Source organism: Ptychodera flava, unplaced genomic scaffold (assembly GCF_041260155.1).
Source record: "Ptychodera flava strain L36383 unplaced genomic scaffold, AS_Pfla_20210202 Scaffold_35__1_contigs__length_1935909_pilon, whole genome shotgun sequence".
NCBI lineage: Eukaryota > Metazoa > Hemichordata > Enteropneusta > Ptychoderidae > Ptychodera > Ptychodera flava.
The window spans coordinates 1,807,505-1,825,631 of record NW_027248357.1 but is presented as its reverse complement, the minus strand read 5'-3'; the positions used below and the strand labels follow the sequence as shown (position 1 = coordinate 1,825,631).

At 39.8% G+C, this 18,127-nt stretch overlaps 1 protein-coding gene across 3 annotated transcripts in view; it reads left to right on the top strand.

Annotated features, from left to right (window-relative positions):
* The first annotated feature begins 249 nt into the window (after positions 1-249).
* The window catches only part of LOC139127715 (GRAM domain-containing protein 4-like), a 137,177-nt gene continuing 119,299 nt past the window's right edge, over positions 250-18,127 (top strand). The window contains exons 1-2 of one of the 3 annotated variants that reach the window (XM_070693610.1): positions 250-709; positions 15,703-15,899. In XM_070693610.1, the coding sequence (XP_070549711.1) occupies positions 15,729-15,899 (171 nt within the window). In that variant the 5' untranslated portion in view covers positions 250-709; positions 15,703-15,728. Of the gene's footprint in view, positions 710-15,698; positions 15,900-18,127 lie in introns of all 3 variants that reach the window. The other 2 variants (XM_070693609.1, XM_070693611.1) reach the window with 2 other exon arrangements.

Here is an 18,127-nt window from a genome sequence, read left to right as displayed (position 1 = left end):
TCTCCGGTTACCCAATGGAATATTGGTAGCCAATGCCTACGAGGACTACCGCGAAATTGTAACCCAAGCATCAAATATAAATATAACATAAGTTGGATTGACAACAGTAAAATATGTGATATTGTGCAATCTTTGGGCCTAAACAATTTGTAAACGTGAGCAAGGCGTCAGCGGAGTGCAACACGTTCCTCACTTTAAGCGGCCATCTTGTCTTCTGATGGCGGGACGTACGGTGTACGACCTACGACGCCAAAGCAGTGATTTGCAGGGCATGAACAAGAATAAAACTAAGTTAGGGGGCTTAAATAATGATTAGACTGTCTAACTATGTAAAAATATTCACAAGAATCAGCTGTGCATGTAGTTGCGGCAGCCCAAAAGTAGGCCTATGTTTAGCGAGCCATAGATCGACAATACACACATAGCACCAAAAGTAAGCCGTAGAAGTTGATAAAAATTCATAGGCACAAACTTAACTGCTTTATATGACCATAGAAACGTCTCTGACATCGTTTGTTGGGAAAAAATGGGCTGAAATTGCCCCCCAAAAAACAGGAAAAATCACACTAACGGTCAAGTAGAACAGCGCCCTCATCACTTCCATTTGAACGAAATTCTAATATAAATATGCAAATAGGGGTATCTCCGCTCAAGCTGGTATGGTATCACTGGAATCGAGCGTTTTAATCGGAGGATTCATTGCTGCTGCGTAAGTATACAGAAATGTAGTCGAATCTGTGCTTTGGAGAGTAACGGATATTAATTTGTAGTAACCTGCATCATGTCTGCTAAGGACATGTAAGACGGCAGATAGCGCACACGTACCGTGTATAACTTGCCAGCAGTCGTTCTCGGCTGATGTACGGTGTATGCCGTACAGCCCTACGAGCGCCCTTGGTGTAGAGGAGGTACTAGGTTGCCGTGCCGTGCCTCTTGTCATAAACCTGAGGTCGCCGGTAATGTAGTCCGACATTCTGCGCAAACTGGCAGAGTCGGAAGTTGTTTTCTGACTGGATACCTCCCATTACAGCGTACCTCCATGCTCTCAAAACAACGATTGACTGAAATTCAACTGCCTACCCGCCTGGGATAGGAGCTAGATCGAGGCAGGCAATGATTTCGATTCAGGGCGTCGTGTGTTAAATTCTCGTAATTACTTTTCGTCAGTTTGTTGTTGTGTATGATCATGGAGCCAAAAAAGGATGGTATGATGATATCAATTTGCACATCATGGCGTGTGATTCAGTATTCGCCGGATGGTCCTATAGATGACACAGCTTTTTCACAAAAGTCGTTGTGCAAACGTAAATGTTCGGACATAAGGATGTCATCATTATTATTGCAATCGTACGATCGTACGGCTACAACATCGTTCGTATTACTAGCTGCAATAATTGTAGTCAGGGAGGGGTGCACGTGATCATTTGCTTACTGGGACCATGGAGTCTCTGCTACTCCATGCTGGGACGAATACGGAAGTGGACACTGCCGTCCACTGCCCGTCGGGAAATCGGCTACTAAGGGATGGACCATTAGACCTTGGAGGGGGGGTGGTCACAATGAAATTGTTAAAAATTTTTTTTTACTATTGTAAATTTCTGAATTTTTTTTTTCCAATTGAGATTAGCTGTGCAAATTTTTTTTTCAGAGTAAATTTTCAGATTTATAATTTTTTTTAGTTCGTCGCTGTCTGAAGATAAAGAGGGCAAAGATGTGGTGCCAAGCACCACAAGCGGCCACGAAGCGGTCACGGGGGGGGGGGGGAGGTCAGGAGAGGGGTGTCCCCCTGCTGCTGTTGGAGCTTTTGAAAAATAGAGATTAAAATGGTGTTATTGGTGGCACTTGGGGAGTATTTTGCGGGGGGAGGTCAGGAGGGGGTGTCCCCCTCCTGCTGTTGGAGCTTTTGAAAAACAGATATTAAAATGGTGTTATTTGGTGGCACTTGGGGAGTATTTTTGCGGGGGGTGGTCAGGAGGGGGTTTCCCCCTCCTGCCCTTGGAGCTTTTGAAAAATAGAGATTAAAATGGTGTTATTTGTGGCACTTGGGGAGTATTTTTGCGGGGGGGAGGTAGGAGGGGGGTGTCCCCCTCCTGCTGTTGGAGCTTTTGAAAAATAGAGATAAAAATGGTGTTATTTGGGTGGCACTTTGGGAGCATTTTTTTCGGATAACACATCTTCCTCTGAAACATGGTCTTCTTGCTCCTCAGTAGCTTCCTATAAGTTTTGAAAATTGACTATTTTGGTTTCCTGGCTTCCCTTTCTACTGCGTGGTGAAATGCCTACATTCACCCCACCAAACATCATGCATATCTCATGATTTACAATTGATTTTGACAAGCTGAGAAGCTAAAATAAGCTAAATAATATAGTGAAATTTGCATATTTGTGTTTTTAGAGCAATTGATGCACTTTTTTGATCAAAACATCTATTTCGCTGTAGCAGCATGTCCAAATTGATTGGATGTGTATAGATGTGTTGAAATTTCAATATTTGTCTTTTTAATTTATGCCATTCATGGTAAAAAAATCTGTATTCTCTGAAAGGGCTTGTCCAATTTCTTTGAAATTTGCTACACAAAAAACGATTATTCATGCAGATTTATTCAGTATTTGCTATCGAGAAACTTTCAAAGTTCAACCCCTTTTGTGTGTTTTTGTGTTGGGATTTGTTGGATAGATGGCATTCTACGTAGTGTATTGTTGAATGTTAAAACATGTGTTGCTGTTGTTTTTTGAGCCTGTTTTTTGAGAAAAAAGAATTGAAAATGCCTTTTTAAAAGCAAAATAATACATAATGACTTGATATGTTGTTTTATTACTATTGACGTGTTTCTACTTGTTCACCCATTCTTGCATTCATCATTGCAATAAAATGCTGTGAAAAAAATGAAACTGATGTAGCCTGCATCTGTTTACCTTGATCTTAAAAGGCAAATACAACTTTCTGTCTTGACAACCATACCATAGTTTCAATGTTTTACCTAGTGTACCTGCTTGGTTTGTACGCAGGAAACAAGTAGAAAACAGGCTCTATAATTTCATAATTTTCAAGTGATCAGAATACAAAAGTCCTGAAAAGCTAAGATAATCACAACTTCCAGTATAAGTGATACAGTCACTCTAATGTATAAATTAAAATTAAAAATGTGCCTGGAGGATGTACTAAAAAATACAGAAAGTTGCTTTCTGTCGGTAAAATCTAAAAAAAATTCAAAATTTTAAAGACTTTTGCAGATTTTTTTTTTACGCCTTTGTCTTCTGATTTATTTTTTTTTTATTTTGCAAACTAGTTTGAAGATTTTTTTTTTCCTAACTTTTTGCTCTGAAATTTTTTTTTTTCTGTTTTTGACCACCCCCCCTCCCAAGATCTAATGGTCCGTCCCTAATTACTGCCTGTGACTGCCCGTAGCTGCCTGAGGACTGCCCGAGGAAAAAGTGGGCCAAATTTCGCCCATTTTAAACACTGGGCCAGTAGGTTCAGATTATATCATGCCCAGCCAACCAAAAATATCATTGATTTGGCGTTAACCTGATGTTTTCTCCGGCGGATTTGGAACTTGGAAGACGCCGGGCCCCGGGGGGGGGGGGGGGGGGGTAACTCCATGGCTAATAGTACGGGGGGGGGGCTCCGCACGAACATGGAAACCCAAACTGTTGTGATACCAGTTTCGAGCAAAAAAACCTACCCTTTCTGATACCTAGTTGTCGAAACGCAGCTACCTCTTGGCGGGGTAGCGTGAGTTGCTATGTGAGTGGTGGGGTTGCCCTTTGACCCACATAGCAACTCACGCTACCCCGCCAACAGATAGCTGCGTTTCCACAGCTATCTGATACCATACAATACCATACGTATGCAGATACGACTCACTCGCCTTGCGTAACAGGGGTAGATCTGGGATGTAGATACATGGGTTTCCAGTGTTGACAGCATGATTTTTTAACAAATGTCAGTTTGTGTTTAAAACCGGACCCTTTCTCATACCAACACCTCGTGAAAAGTATACCCTTTCTGATACCAAACAGTGCAAAAAAACGACCCCTTTTGCGCGGACCCTCCCCGTATAGCCATCTATGGGAGTTACCCCCCCCTGGGCGCCGGGCTTGAAGGACGTCGCCAGCTTGATAGTGAGATCATACCATTCAGTCTGAGAGATGGTACAATAACCTCGCCGAGCGCGTACAGCTTGACAGCCTACCACCCCATGCACTGAATGGTATGATCTCACAATCAAGATTGGGATGTTTTTCTAGCCGAAAGCCCGGCGTCTTTCGGGTTCTCAAACCACTACAGAAAAACACCAAATTAATGATATTTTTGGTTAGTCAGGCATAATATAAGTTCAAGCTATTGGCTTAGTGTTAAATTGGTGAAATTTGGCCTACTTGCTCCACGGGCAGTTCTTGGGCAGTCCTCAGGCAGTTACGGGCAGTCACAGGCAGTAATTAAGTAGGACCCAGGAAATTAGCCTTCCTATTACAGTATCAGTCAATACCAAAAACCGCTACTCTTTGTAAAAACAAATTAAATATTACTATAGCCCAGATCTGAAAAACGTCGATTTTTGAAGGAGTAGCAACGCTAATCGTGTGATTATACATTGTGTTATACATTGCTGAGGCACAAAGGCAACTTTCTGACACATCCTTCTATAAACATCTTGACACCGACATCACCAATAAACACAATAATATCGTCAAACGTACTATCAGTGATCTAGTTCATGATAAACTTCTGCCCGACAATGCAAAATCATTGATCATCTCACATCCACGCACGTCTCGTTTTTACTTATTACCCAAAATCCATAAAACCGGTAATCCTGGCCGCCCCATTGTCTCTGCTTGTTCCTGCCCTACCGAACTCATCTCACATTCCTCGACAATATTTTTGCCGGCATCGTTAATACACTCCCCACTTTTGTCAAAGACACATCTCATGCCATCAAGATCTTCAACAGCTTTAAGTTTACGGGTACCCATAGATATATATTCACACTTGATGTTAAGGCCCTCTATACTTCCATCCCTCATAAGGATGGTCTCCAGGCCCTCGCATATTTTCTTGACCGACGCGACGTCATGGATCCACCCACAAACGTTTTAATTCGCTTAGCTGAATTAGTGTTAACTTTAAATTGCTTCACCTTTAATAGTGAATTCTACACACAAGTTCGCGGTGTTGCCATGGGTACACGCATGGGACCTTCTTACGCTTGTTTATTCGTTGGTTACATCGAAAAACAGATAATACAAACATATACCGGTCACATTCCCGAGCTCTTTAAACGGTATATTGATGACTGCTTTGGTGCAGCATCTTGTTCACGCACAGAATTGGATAATTTTATTGATTTCGTTTCACATTTTCACCCCGCACTGGAATTTACTTCCACTATTTCAGACATATCAGTTGCATTTCTTGACATATCAGTTTATATCAATGAGGAATGGCTGTCTACCTCCATACATTATAAATCCACAGACTCTCATGCATATGTTCTATACAGCTCATCTCACCCCCGTCGGTGCAAGGAATCCATTCCATTTTCACAGTTTCTACGCGCTCGGCGCATTTGCTCTGACCAAAAGGATTTTGAGCAGCAGCTTGACACTATTAGCACTTGGTTCTCGGCTCGGGGTTATCCCCGCTCTGTAGTGGACAAAGCCAAAGAGCGCGTTGAACCACTAACACAGGAGGATGCGTTAAAGTCAACTACCCGTTCTCAATGCGATCGCATTCCTCTTGTATTAACATACCATCCTTTTAATCATAGAATCCGTAAAATCATCTTTGAGGAGTTTTCCATCTTAACCAACTCCCCCAACACACAGAATATTTTTCCGTACCTCCCATCATGGCATTTCGACGTGACACGAACATCAAAGACCGGCTGGTGCGTTCCAGTTTACCTAATCACGATTGCGCTACTGGAACATCATCATGTGGCCGTCGAGTATGTAACACCTGCCCACATACTTTTACAACCAATTTCATTCAGGGCCCGCGTGGTAGAGTCAATGTTTCCGGCGTGTTCACATGCACGTCGGCTAATATCATCTATTGCATCAAATGCAGACGCTGCAGCATGCTATATATTGGCGAAACAAAGCGTCGCTTAGGCGATCGCTTTGCTGAACATCTTCGCACTGTGACCGACAACAAGCTCGCATATCCGGTGGCCAAGCATTTTTGTACACCACCCCACCGCGGTCGGTCCGACATGGCAGTGTCTGCTATTATTTCCACCACCGACTCTACCCGCCATAAACTCGAACAGGCCACTATTTTCAAACTCGGTACTCTGGCACCAGCCGGTATGAATGCATATTTTAACGCGTTTGGTCGTTCTCTCATTTGATTTGTTGTTTTTCTTTCTTGTGGTTTCACGTTTCCCTAGCGAGTTTTAGTACTGACGAAGGGCTGCACCCGAAACGTCTGTGCTCTTTTAGTCTCTGCGATTTGCAAGTTTTTTATCTCCCGCTGGTCGGTTAGTATTTACTGTATTTGTTTTAACTTTGCTCTTTATTTTAAACGAGTACTGTATTTCCCGCTAGTCGGGCCAATTTTTTACTCTAATCGTGTGATCTGTACCACTTGGTACTTAGACTGCCCGTCGGCGTCCAACCACTGCCCGTCACTGCCCGCCAGGAAATTAGCCTTCCAATTTACTCACTAATCAGTTTTGTAGTTTTGTAATTTTGTAGCGTTTTATAAATATGAGTGGTCTTTGGTATTGAGATATCGACTGATTACAGTAATAGGAATGTTCATTTCGTGACTGGCAGTAATTAGTAGGACCGAAGTGAAATTAAACATTACAACGGCCTGAAAAGGGCATCAAACTACCCCTTAGGCTGCATTCAAAAAAATGGGGGGGGGGGGGAGGAGGAATCGCAATTGAATTTTTTTTGAATTTTTTCTTCAGATCCCCCCTCAATACCCTCAAAAATTTTCAAGTCCCCCCCTGTCTATATGATCAAAAATTTTCAAATCCCCCCAAATTACCATGTAGCCGTTTATTTATTAGGAATGAACGCAGAGTGAAAATAAACATGTATTGCGTAGTTCTAAGTATCAGCAGGTTGTTGAGCCATATACCCAGGGCAAGTTCTTAAATTGATTCATTTTTAAACGCATCAGTGGATTTATCAGTCTAAGCTGACTTGAGTTTATCCAACTCTGGCCAGGTCAATGGCACCAGCTGAAAAGCACACAAAATGACAATCATGACAGAGAGTATGAAAATTGTGTATTCCTGGCTACATTTTACAAATTGTGAATATGACATTAAACTGGTCCAATAATCATTTTCATTCAAGGTAATACATAACCAGGTCCATGGGACATTTGAGATTTACAAATTTAAGTAGGACCATCCTGAACCACTGATAGTTAGTGGTGGTACCAGGTGTCCGGAATGGGTAAGCGTACCCTGCTAGCATGCTACACCCGTCAGGATTGGTCCCAAAATTGTCTAAATATTGTATGAAGTGATACAGTATATAAATCACTGTTATAAGTCAAAGCCAGGAATGCTGTCGCTAATCATTTGAGTGACCGAGGTGTCATATTTGGCCACAATGTCATCATATCGACCGTAGAACTTTTTGAAAGTCCTCACGAGTCTTTTGGATGTATATCCCTGTCTCACTAGTTTTGATACTAATAAGCTGTCTCATTTGAAAATCAGCGTAGGAATCACAAGCCCTACAATATCTGAGAAGTTGAGACACATACACACCATAAGCAGGTGCATATGGAATATCACTTGATAAGTGGGGATAATTTATGATTTCAAAATCAAAATCATCCCTTTTGTCATACAGCTTAGTGTGTAGCCCATTAGTACCCACTTGGAGGAACAGATCAAGATATGAAGCTGAGTTCCTACTCTCAGTTGTTTCTTTGATTTCCAATTCATCAGGGTATATATGATGTAAGTAATTTGATATGTCTGGATTGTTTAGACTAACCAGATCATCAATATATTTATGCGTGTTGTTAAAACGCCTTGCAAGATTTTTAGACCCTGCTTTGTAGAGAGATTGTAGGAACTGCTGCTTCATATGAATAGGGAAATAAGTCAGCAAGAAGTGGTGCACAATTTGTACCCATTGGTATGCCGATAGATTGTTGAAAGGTCATACCACCAAACTTAACAAATATGTCGTCGATTAAGAAATTAAGCATGTTAATAATTTCTTCATCTGTGTATTTGTGCTGGGCATCCATGTTGTTACTAAAATAACCTGACCCATGTTTGATGGTTATGTATTGGTACCCTCTACTGCCATTTTTATGCAGGAAAGCTTGTTTAACAAGAGATGACAGCCTTGTTTTAAGTTTATCGTGGGGAATTGTGGTGTATAGTGTGGAAAAGTCAAATGTTTGGATTGACCTGAAAAACTGAGCACAGTGACCATCCGAAAAATTTAGTTTTTTCAAAAGTATAAGACATATGCAACTTAGATGCTACTTATAAATGTTTTACAAAATTGACAATACTGGAAGGTTAAAATATTCAATCAAATTAATGTTTTAATCTCAGAAATTTTGGGTGTAATAATGGCAAATTTGGTAAAAATTAAATGATTCCATTTTGTCAAAATAGACTGTCAACAATCCCACGTGTCTCCTTTGCCAAAAATGCCAACTTGGTCACTTGCCAAGTGGTGTGGAATATGCTTTCCTACTGCTGAGAGTTAAATGCTTGACGGGGAGTGCCAAAGGCAGAGGGCAGGCATTTGTGCCCAGTGAAAAGTCCAAGCTGCACAGACTGGCAAGGCTACAAAGGCACAAGCAGCTGTTGCCAGTCTAATCTCAAAAGTAAATGCTGTACCAATATGTAGTTGACAACACAATATGTTTTATAGCTTCTTTTATCTGTGACTGTTGCTACGTTCAGACGGGTATAAATTGAAACACTTCTGCAACACTATTTATGATTTGTAAACACGGGGGATTAATAGTTTGAGTCCACTTGCATCCACACTCACAAATTAAGCCATTGTTTGGTGTTTAAGACGTCTTAATGCGCCCTCTCGAGTTCAAAAGGTGTGAATGGCCAAGCATACAGCATAGCAAGATGGCTGAAATGAACGACATCGTGCTGGCTTGTCTTCTGTTTTTTTACCTGCTGCATATGCGGTCCAGACCGAGTCATCGTCGCCTTAATGATCTGAATGTAGACCAAATGCAATTGTTAACCGATTTAGCCCATGAGTTTTATAAGTTCAGAACTGTAATAAAGGGAAAGCGGCTCTACGCATCACCTACCGGTACACTATTTTTTCGTTCTCTGTATTAATGTTTGATTTTGTGTGTTGGCTATTGGTGTAGATATAAGCCATAGCAAGACGTAGCCATAATCTGGCTGTCGATCCTTTGACGTTACGTTTCAAAACCAGTGTGTGGTTCCTTCCTCAGTCGTCTTTTTGATATTTTCTCTCCTTGGATTTTTGATTCACTGTTTGTGGCTCAATCATTGTCAGTGTTTTGTTTGTCCAGTAAGGTGGCTAGATATTTATATTCGAGTCAGTTGATTGTGTCTCATTTTGTTCAATTTGGTCTTTTCTGTAAGATTGTGTACTTGTGCATTTATGAGCGTGTCGCGAATGTTTGGATTTCTTTCGTATGCGATCAGTTTCATCGTGAATGAATTATTTAGTGTTTGGTCTTTTTCTATTTCTTCCAAGTTCTTCAGGAGTGCTTGTTTGATGTCTTTTGTTTTGATATGTGGACTATATGTGGTAGAAAATATCACTTTAGTAGTGTTGTTGTTGTGTGTTTATTTGTGATTTCAATGTGTTCTTCGAGTTGTGTAATTTGTTTCGGCATTGATGTTCGATATTTCTTGTTGTGGATATTCTCGTTGTAGTAATTTTTCATTAAATGTTTTGACTTTGTTGTTCAAGTCGTCTTCGTTGTTACATGTTCTCGTGTACCTAATGTTTCACCTTTGATCAGGCCCTTGAAGGTCGTTTTGAATGATATTTTTCTGTGTAAGAAGTGGAATGTATCTGCTGGTTTTGTGTGTGTTCTAGGATCTAGTATGCTTTCGTTGTTGTATCTTGACCTTTGTGAATGACTAGGTCAAGATATGTTATTTCATGTGAAGAACTTTCATATGAAAATTTGAAAGTAGGATGCATTTAGTTAATTACTGTTATAATTCGTGGAGTTCGTGCTCTGTTCAATGAAGATTAGGAAAATATCGTCTCTGAATCTACACCATAGTGATATTTTTGTTGTGTGTTCACGTATGATCATGTATGATTTTCAGTTCTAATTCGTGAAACGTGATGTCGGCAATCTCGGGTGACAATGGCGATCCATTGCGCACCCACATGTTTGTTTGTAGAATTCTTTGTTTAATTCGAATGTGTTGTTTTTCAGATAATGTTTAGCATAGCTAACAGGTATTCTGTTGGTGTTTCTACTGGGATTGACAGACGGCTGATTACCGAGGATCTGAGACAGCTCTTCGAAGAAAGGCATCAAGTTTTTGCCTCTGCCGCTCCGTCTGTTGCTGTCGACAACTTTTTGTATTGTTAATAGCTTCAGTGCCTAGAGCTTGTGGTGGCACTGATCTGCTGTCCGGATTAAACCTCTCTGTAGAGCCTTTTCTGCAATTTTTTGTACACGAGGCTGTCACAACATGTTCCGTTTAGCATTCTTTGAATGCTTTCGTTTGCCCAGACTGCTGAGATCAGCAAACTTATTTTGTCGTCTGACCAGTTATTTCCACGAGATGTAGAGCTATGTTCGGCAGCCATGACCAAAGTGAATATTGTATATGTTGTTGTTTGTTTTATGTTACAAATACTTGTACCTGTCGCGTGAGGGCGTTTAAAACGCCTCTGAAGTGGCTCGGTCCGTCCACATAGTGATTTGCGGATAGAGTTAATCCCTACAACGGCTCAGGTCGGACCGACTAAACCGTCTCAAATCTGAAACGCTTCAGAACCACTTGGGAGTGTCCACAAATAACTTTTTATGCCAGTATTGGCCCAGAACGGTTTCAGAGGCGTTTGAATGGCCTGTGTATGAACAGCATATGTTGCATCTAATAGAGAGACATGGCCATCTCTCTTACAAACTGTTAAATCAAGGTTACACCAGAGCAAGACTTGTCTCTACATTCAAACGCTTTTTAGGCAGGTATCGCAAGCTGGTAGATAAAATACAATATCTCTCTTCGACAAATGATCACTGATGGCATCGGTGACATTGGGCCTTAGTTAGTGACCACTACCTATCTGACTTATAGATTGATATATGGCGGGTGCCACATGTGGGGCAGAATGCGCTTACTATTTTCGAAACACCTGACATCACTTCTTGGTCTTCTGGCCAGAGGTCCATATATCTTTCTTTCATGAATATGACTTTGTTTGTGTACCGTCTATTTACTGTCTGTTCTGTGCTGTTTTGTGTCTATGTTTACAACTTTTGTCTTATGAATTCTGACCTACCGTCATTGGATTATGGATTGGTATGATTGCGATTATTATTCTCATAATTATTGAAAATAATAAATGCTGTCATCAATATGTCAGTTAATTTTTTGCTCACGTGTTCACACACGTGAGCATATGGTTTAGCCATGTCTGTCTGTGTGTGTGTGTGTGTCTGTGTGTGTGTCCGTGTGTCCGTGTGTCTGTATCCCCATTATCTCAAAAACGGCTGAACGTATTTCAGTCAAATTTGGTAGACATCTTCAGAATTCAAATGGCTAGAACTGAAAAGGTTTTGGTGGGCGTGGCTTGCATATTAATGAAGTTATCACAGTTTTAATTTTTGTGATACATGTTAGTCCAGGGGAAGCATGATGACCATGGTTTCTGGACATCTCGACCCCAAACCAACTCGACCCCAGTCAACTCGACCCGCTACCAACCTAACCCTGGTTAGACCTTATAGCCTTGCTCCTTCATGCCAAATATCAAAGTCACAGGTCTTGCCAATTTTGAGAAGAAGATTTTTAAAGTATTATTTTTCTGATTTTTCTATGACCTTTGACCTCCCCTATACCTATGCAGCTAAGCTATGGCAATGGCTTATTCTGGCCTATGTTAAAGTCCAAGACAGCCAGCGTCTATTGGACAATGGCCAGTAGGGGACCAAATTGCTCTCCACAATTTTGGGATTCCACTTGACCTTTGACCTTGGCATCTTCCTGCAACTCATTTGTTATGTGCATTTCTAATTCAGAGCTAGCCAATAGAGCTAGAGGTCTGATTTTTGGTATATAGGGATAACTTAGCAATACAATTTTTTTGACAAAATGTCATGTGACCTTGATGACCTTTGACCTCAAATATACATATATGGCCATAACTAAGTAACCACAAGTGCTACACCCTTCATATTTGGTATGATGGGAGACCTTATGACATCACATCCTGTACCTCATTAATTATGCACATATCTAATTCTGAGCCAGCCAATAGAGCTAGAGGTCTGATTTTCGGTATATAGGGATAACTTAGCAATACAATTTTTTTGACAAAATGTCATGTGACCTTGATGACCTTTGACCTCAAATATACATATATGGCCATAACTAAGTAACCACAAGTGCTACACCCTTCATATTTGGTATGATGGGAGACCTTATGACATCACATCCTGTACCTCATTAATTATGCGCATATCTAATTCTGAGCCAGCCAATAGAGCTAGAGGTCTGATTTTTGGTATATAGGTATAACTTAGCAATACAATTTAACTTGATTTTAGTCATTGAAACTTGCTATATACATCAAAGATACTGTGATATAACATTATTGAAAGTCAAAAGACATTTTTACTTCAGCCAATTCCTAATTTGCATATTAAATGAATTTTCATACTTAGGGATATTCATCTGAATTGACTTGATCAAAATTGATGTAACTTGCTATGTACATTTCAGACACTGTAATACAATATTATTGAAAGTCATTAAGCATTTTCTCTTCAGCCAATTCCTAATTTGCATGTTTAATGAACTTTCCTAATTAGAGATATATATCTGAATTGACTTGACCAAAGTTGACAAAACTTGCTACATATATTGCAGATACCATGATACAACATTATTGACAATCATTAAGCATTTTTACTTAAGTCAATTCCTAATTTACATATTTAATGAACTTTGCTTATTAGGGATATATACTGGGATTTACTTGATCAAAGTTGGCAAAACATGACAACATTGATGATTATACCTGGTTAAAACAATATCGAAAGTCATTTCACATTTTCATGTCAGCTAATTTACAATTTGCATATCTAATGAGTTTTCACAGCTCGGCATATATGGCTTGAAGGACTTGGTCAACGGTAATTACACTTGCTATATAAAGTGGTGATACAATGACAGCAGTCAAAGAACTTTAATATTTTTATTTCAGCTAATTACATATTTGTATACTTCATGACCTGTTGAGAATTAATCGGCGGTGATTATTGTTCATTATGTTGATCATAATACTTTCAATGAAGTTGCAAACATGTGGCAAAGGTTCAAATTTACACATAACTGTATGAAACACGTGAGCATTTTCAGTTCATATCTGGTAATTTTTGGAAACTAATTCCATCTATTTGTCTTAAAACTCGTGTTCACTATATCGATGGCTTGCACTCTAGTTGTACATCGTCTCTGACTGCTCTCACAGTTGAATTTCATGTTCTACGCAACTTAAGTTTCGGTCATTTTGATCAGTAGTAGTTTTGGTAATGATAAACATCAAAACTCGGGTTGAAAGTTGCAATTTCTGTGTCGACCACATTTTCATTTTTTTGTTACCAAAAGATGGTACACCTGTGTGTTTAGGGTACTTTGTGACTACATGACCAGATTTACATAACTCAATAAATTGGCATATGGCTGCCCCAGTGGCCGCCATGCCCTTTTGGCACCAAGCCAAAGTTCTGCACCCACTAAAAACCTTTGATGGAAGTCTGAGTATAACTCTGTAAACCTAACAACAAAGCTTACCATGTATTCTGAGAAACATCTACCTGTATTTTATTTGGCTTTATTAGAGAAAACGAATCCTATAACATACATTTTTAAAACCATTTAGGGATGACAAATGTACATAACACAGTTAAGAGAGGGTCAACTTGGGTCATCTATTATAGAAATAACGGGCGACACACTGACCATTAACGTTTATTTATGGGCAAGGGCAAGAGGAAAGCCAAAAATTAATGGGCGAGGCTTGCCGAGCCCGTTAATTTGGCTTTCCTCGAGCCCGCGCCCATAAATAAACGTTAATGGTCAGAGCGGAGTCTGTTATTTCCATTATATTATCAATGAACCAAAGAAAGCCATCAAAATTTGCAAAAATTTTCAGAGCGAATGACAACGGGGCCCTAGAACTGAGCAATATGCGACGCACTGTCACGCGCGCTGTAAAATATAGGCAAATCTTGAAATATTTTCAGAAAAAAGTATCTCAACTTGGCCCACAAGTGCTCCATTTTATTTGTGATTGGTTACGATTTACGTTTGAGCTATACAGTTACGATACTTTGAGTTGTTAATCTTATTATTCATATTCACGGGCATATAAACTGACATTACTGTGTATTTGTGGTCAGTCACATGGTTCAGCTCGACCAATCAAAATGCGACAGGCAGGGCATGGTAATATAATGAGGGATAAGGTGCCATAGAGGGCAGTTTAAAAGTTAGAACTGTGATTGTCCTCACGCAAAGGTAGAAGGCAAGTTTCAGTCACAATGATGTATCCAAAATCAAAAACAACTCACAACATATAAATATGTTCCTTTTTCTTTATTTTTATTGTTATAAAATAATTTCTTATTATGTAATTTAGTCTTTAACATATTGCTTTAGCTAAAAGAAATCTGGAATGGATAAAAATGTATGTTATATATCAACTCAAATCAGTCTATGATGCAATGAATACTCTTTAACAATATTGTTCAGCATCACACAATGTGCAATGTGTGGAGGACAACAATTCAACAATGTAGAGATTAGTACAATAAAGTATCAAGCTATAATTGTACCAAATCTTGCATATACTTTATTTTCAGCTCAAATGTCCATCAAGATAATCAGAATCATAGTTCAAATGTTGTTGACAACTTTGGTACAGTACTGAGTAGATGTATACTTAGTGGAATAGACCTTCAGTACCAAAGTTTATCATTTCAAAGTTTTTAAATGGACTAAGTGGAGTTCAGTCTCAAATACAATTTGCTGGATGGCTTTGGTATTTTCTCAACAAAAGTACACTCCAAGCTTTCAAATGTGATGTGTAGGGCTCTCAAGGATGTTTTGATGAAATGACAATGAAATTCACAAGAGCTTAATCTTTGTGACAATGTTTCCATTTTTTGTGAAACAATAATTCCTCCAAACATGTCTGTAAATAATGTTCAAATTTTATTTAATCGTACCTTTTGATGATTTCTTTCAGATTCTAGTAAAAAATTGGCGCTAATTTTGTAATTAGGCCCTATATCAATACCGAATGTACAGATTTATACCAAACATGACATACATTTTTTCCATACTTGCATTTAGTTATTCAGAAATTTTGATTCTGATTATTAGCTCATTTGCATATTTAATGAATTTTTCCCTATCAAATCGAAGCTACAATTACCTCTTTTTAGGATATTTGAGCATTATTGAAAGTAACAAGTCTTCTCTATTTATTGTCACCAGGTAGAATTCAAGCATCCACCTTGTTTTACAATGTCTCTTAGAGCTGTGTTTAAATCCAAATTCAAACATGAAGGACATAAAGAAGATGTAGCAATAAGTAGCCATGAAAAGGAAGATATTGATGAAGATATAGTGTTGGTTGACAGTGCTATTCCGCTTGATGTTGACAAGGGTCTACATGATACAAGTGCTATAAGTCAGGTATGTTATTTTCCTTGACATCGTGTTGCAGCCAGTATCAGCTTAGAACCCACTTTTGCAGGAAATCCTAATCCAGACAGTTTTAATTGAATACAAATATATATTATATACTATAAGGTAACAAAATAGATGATATTACAAAACAATACGGTAGTTTTTACCATCATGTTCTTTACACTCAGAAATCGTTGTGTACTGTACCGAGCTGTCCAAACCAGGTACACTGCTGGGGTCTCTTGAAGGCGTCAACTCAACAATGCGTTTATGTTTCAGTGCCAGCAGTACCAACGTTTAGGTTTCAGTCCCAGCAGTACCAGAGCCACAAACAGACTCAAATGTAATGTTGTAAGACACTGCTGTTTGAGACTGTTGCTTTGAAACGTTCGGAGAGCCTGTGGATCACCATCACGACTGTACTGTGGATGAGATGAACAGTGCAGTCAGTTTGTTCCACCGGTCACAATCGATCATGATCATGCCGTGGTTCGTGTATATTATATTGATGGTGATCACAGGTTGGAATCATTCAGCAGGCCTTGGATGAGCCATCATAACATAACCACAAAAAGCTACATTTTTGGGGGTCAAAAAGAATTAGTATACCGACAGAGTTAGGGTTCTGCTTCTTTCGGACGTACGTCGGCATTTCACTGATGTAATGGGCGATATTGTAGAGTTCCAGTGATCACACACTACCGGGTTGAAGCGAGCTTATGATATAGTGTAGGCATAGAAGCGAGTACATACACATACCTACCTTCTACGTCATGCGAATTGTCACGAGCATAGTCTCATAAACATATGAAAAAATGTTTCATAACTACATTGCGGCAGTGCAGTATGCATTCGCACGATTTCAGGTTTGTATCTGTTGAATGTTGTTTATTTGAGGATTTTGTTGCATTATGCATATTGTAGGTGATCTGATGTACACAGCAAATGTTTGATCATTGGCACCTTCTGCACATCACTTTGTAATTGACAGTAGTTTGAAATGGTCAACGGCTATGTTGTCGACGCCACTGACTGTGTATAGAAACGGAATTTATCAAAACTCACTTGAAACTGTAAAATAGACAGTATTTCACTCACAACGCTATGTTCAAAGTATTCACAAGAGGTACTGTGGTGGCACAGAACTATATTTATCTGCATGGAAAAGATTTATGCAAGTTTTCTGGAGCAGTTGCTCGCGTTGCTTCCATGTGTCAGTCATTCGAAACAATGAACCCACTTAAAGTTGCAATATGGATCAGAATTGACCTTCATATTTCGAAGATTTAACTTTAAAGAAAAATCCACAACAATTTCATTTGCAGATTCGACCATTAACAGGAACACGGGGATGACTGTAATTTGAGTAAATTGATTTAATTACCGAATAAATTGCTGTTTTGGTACGTACTGTTTGCGAGAGTAAAGCACAGAATTGAAACGTCATTTTTACCATTTGAATATGTACGCATGCGTATTTGATGCATGGTAACGGTTTATGAAATTGCAACATCATGTCAACATGCCTAGCTAGCCTTCTCACGGGCAAGCAGTCAGGTCTCTGCCCGCGCCCTGGTCTCAGCTGACTGATTCGGCCTTGCAAAACTGGAAAAAATTGCAAAAAATGTCGGCAAAATAAACATTGTTTGGTCAGATCGAAAGATGGAACCAGAAAATGAGTGACGCGCGACTACTGCACCACGACGAGGAGGCAGACTCTGTCTACAGTTCCTTTCGAAAACACCAACGTCGTCACTGTGCGATGATCAGCTTCGCTAGCCAGCGGTGTTTCCCTCGGGCAACACCGACCTACCAACACCGTGGCTGTGCGGACCCCACGATTTGTAATGTGAACCGGGCCATAGTCCCCCCCCCCGCAAGGAAATAACTTAGATCTGTTAGCATTCATTGATAATCTATATCCTTCAGGTCAAATGTGCATTTTTCGGAAACAACGAAAAACGGCAGTCTCCATCATTAATGGCATGGCATGGTCTCATTTACGACCCGTCGATCGACGCGCTGACATGGCCATGCAAGACCAGACTGAGGGGCAAGACAGTAGCTGAACTTCTGCAGTGGTGGATGATACTGAAGTGGGCAAAGCTTTCAAATAAATATAGCGAGCAGATACCTCGCCTTATAACATGAAAAATGTAACAACATGCACGGGAGAGGATTGCGGAAACGCTGTCAGGCACGCGGTGAACACAACCAGATCAGTGCACGTGGTC